Source organism: Mya arenaria, chromosome 15, assembly GCF_026914265.1.
Source record: "Mya arenaria isolate MELC-2E11 chromosome 15, ASM2691426v1".
NCBI lineage: Eukaryota > Metazoa > Mollusca > Bivalvia > Myida > Myidae > Mya > Mya arenaria.
The window spans coordinates 47,435,597-47,438,105 of NC_069136.1; the positions used below are offsets into that span (position 1 = coordinate 47,435,597).

The window sequence follows — 2,509 nt, forward strand, 5'->3', positions numbered from 1 at the left end:
TACATCTTCGACAATATCCTTAGCGCCAACTAATTACTTCTAGACCAATACATTCTGGCCTTGTAGATTTACTTATATCAAGCTTATCAATAATTAGTTTTACTTCAATGGGCCGCAATATAATTTAAATGAAACATTTTGATTCCTATTGTTGCGTCTAAAACACCGTTTATCTTACGAAAATGGTCTGGACTAAAGGATGATTTTCTATCGTGACAGCAATATTTGTTAAGTGCTCGTCCAATTCAATTATAAAATCAAGTTCTCCGTAATATCATTTTTCTCTTTGTAGTCGTCTTTATAATGCTCTGAGATGAGTTCGATTTAAATGTAAAATTTCTTTCATTTTGTTTTCCAATTAAAACTTGAATTTTGTTATCATGTATTGATTGATGGAAAATTGCCTTTATTAACTAATTTGTTTTATTCTTTCAGTTTTATGAACACCGTTTTATATATATGACAATGTTGCCAATAAAGATTGCAAAGTATTTTTGTATGAATTTTAAGGTAGACAGTAAGATATTTTTAAGCAGAATTTGCTCGAAACGCTCAAAAAAAGTTCAGTTTTAACTGTTTAATTATGAAGAGGTTATTTTATCCTAAACACCACGCCTTTATTTCTCTAGACTAAGAATATCTGTATCTAAGCAATCAAACCGGTAGATGCATGAGAAACCGAACACCTAGAGGAGCTCATCCTCTCTCGATCTCTCTTTCTCTCACATGTCTTTCTCTACATCTTCTACTGTAGTATCATGTTTTTTTCCACTTAAACAATGCAATATACATTAGATATTACTCTTAGGCCCGGTTGTTCAAAACTCTCGTTAAGGATTTAACGTTAACTATCATCGTTAAATATTACGCTGTCAACGTTAAAATTAACGTTAACTTTAACGTTGAAAAAATGAGTTGTTCAAACTTAACACTTACACTGACGGCGATAAGGTAAGCGTTAACTTAACGACTTTTCTAACGTTGGTCTGGACCAACGTTAGAGTCAACGTTAAATAGTCAGTTGATGTTAAAAATGGCCGCCATAGTTGGTGCTTTTCTCAACAACAGAAGAAAAGAGAGGATTTATAGACATTTTTCCATCAACATGAACTGTGATAACACAGAGATGAGACGCCGCTACCGTTTTGATAACAATGGGATTGAAATAATTGTACAGCTGCTTGCCCAAGACCTTCAACGGAAGACTAAAAGGTCGGAAGCGGTGTCAGTCCGGGAGCAAGTGTGTTTGGCTCTAAGATTTTACGCCTCCGGGTCATTTATGCAGGTTAATATTCTGAAATTATTTGGTAACCATATTTATTTCCAAGCCTGTTAACAATGACTTAAAACTTGTACTGAACAAAAAATAAGTAGGGAACAAAATAGTAACATGTTATCTAAACTATTTCTGACTTACTTGAATGAATTGTTTAAAGGTTGTTGGTGATTCTACTGGCCGCGACAAGTCAACAGTATCAAGGATAATATCAAATGTCACGGACAGTATGGTGGACATATCTCATCAATTCATCACCTGGCCAAATCGTGTTCAACAGCAGGAAATCATGCGGGAGTTCTTCACATCTGCTGGATTTCCCAACGTCATAGGAGCTGTTGATGGCTCACACATACGTATCATTATGCCGAAAGATGGCCACGACTTCATAAATAGAAAGAATTTCGCGTCGATCAACGTTATGGCTGTATGTGACAGCAAAGGTACAAAACATTTTTTGTTTGAAGTTGAAGGTCAATAAACATTTAGATAAAACGGCATACTGTAAAACGGGAAATTTACTCTGATGCGATGGGTTTAGACTGGGATACGTGCCCTTACCATTTCATTTCTCCTGTTGTGCACTGGGAAAAAGACAAGCGATGGTTTATGCATGGGGCAGGTGTCATTGCAGTGTACTGTATATTTTACTTTTTCAATTATGCCCGACCTACTGGAAAATTGTTCGTATAGTTGTATGTAACAGTTTTTTAGCATTTATGTTGTATGTATTTCTTTAGACCTTGCGGTCAAGGATAACCCTTGAAAGTGCAAGCACTTATTTCCGGGCACACTTTTCCACCCAGGTTTACTTGGTACATATAAGTATCTAGCATTTATTCTCATTAACATGTGATGTTCAAATTATATATATATTGCTTATGAATGTATGAACGTTATACAACTGATTGAATTATCTATAAAACAGTCACATCTTGTTTTGTAACTTCAACAAGTACGTTGGGAGGATGAATAACTGTAGTATCGCCAAGAGTGGTCTCCTCAAGCAGTGAGTCTACAAAAGTGCACACATGTTAAAATAAGTAAGTTAAAGTAAATTTTCAGTTTTTTTATTCATGTAAGCCTTTTAACTATGTAAGGTCATAAGACATTAGTATTGTGTTTGCAGCAGTACTAATCCGTTATCGATCAAAATCAAGAATTGTAAATGTACGGAAACGAAACGGTTAACGGGACCAGAGGTGTACGAAACCGAACGGGAAATAGAAGACC

At 35.3% G+C, this 2,509-nt stretch overlaps 1 protein-coding gene across 1 annotated transcript; it reads left to right on the forward strand.

Annotated features, from left to right (window-relative positions):
• The first annotated feature begins 1,033 nt into the window (after positions 1-1,033).
• LOC128219429 (putative nuclease HARBI1) lies at positions 1,034-1,757 on the forward strand. The gene is made up of 2 exons (XM_052927238.1): positions 1,034-1,240; positions 1,437-1,757. Exons 1-2 carry the CDS (start codon positions 1,034-1,036, stop codon positions 1,755-1,757), a joined length of 528 nt encoding a protein of 175 aa, XP_052783198.1.
• The last annotated feature ends 752 nt before the right edge of the window (positions 1,758-2,509 follow it).

Bases quoted from the DNA above. Each gene is read 5' to 3' on its own strand.
- LOC128219429 (XM_052927238.1), top strand. From the start codon at position 1,034: ATGGCCGCCATAGTTGGTGCTTTTCTCAACAACAGAAGAAAAGAGAGG. The intron at 1,241-1,436 runs GTGTGTTTGGCT...AATTGTTTAAAG, and splicing joins CGGTGTCAGTCCGGGAGCAA to GTTGTTGGTGATTCTACTGG.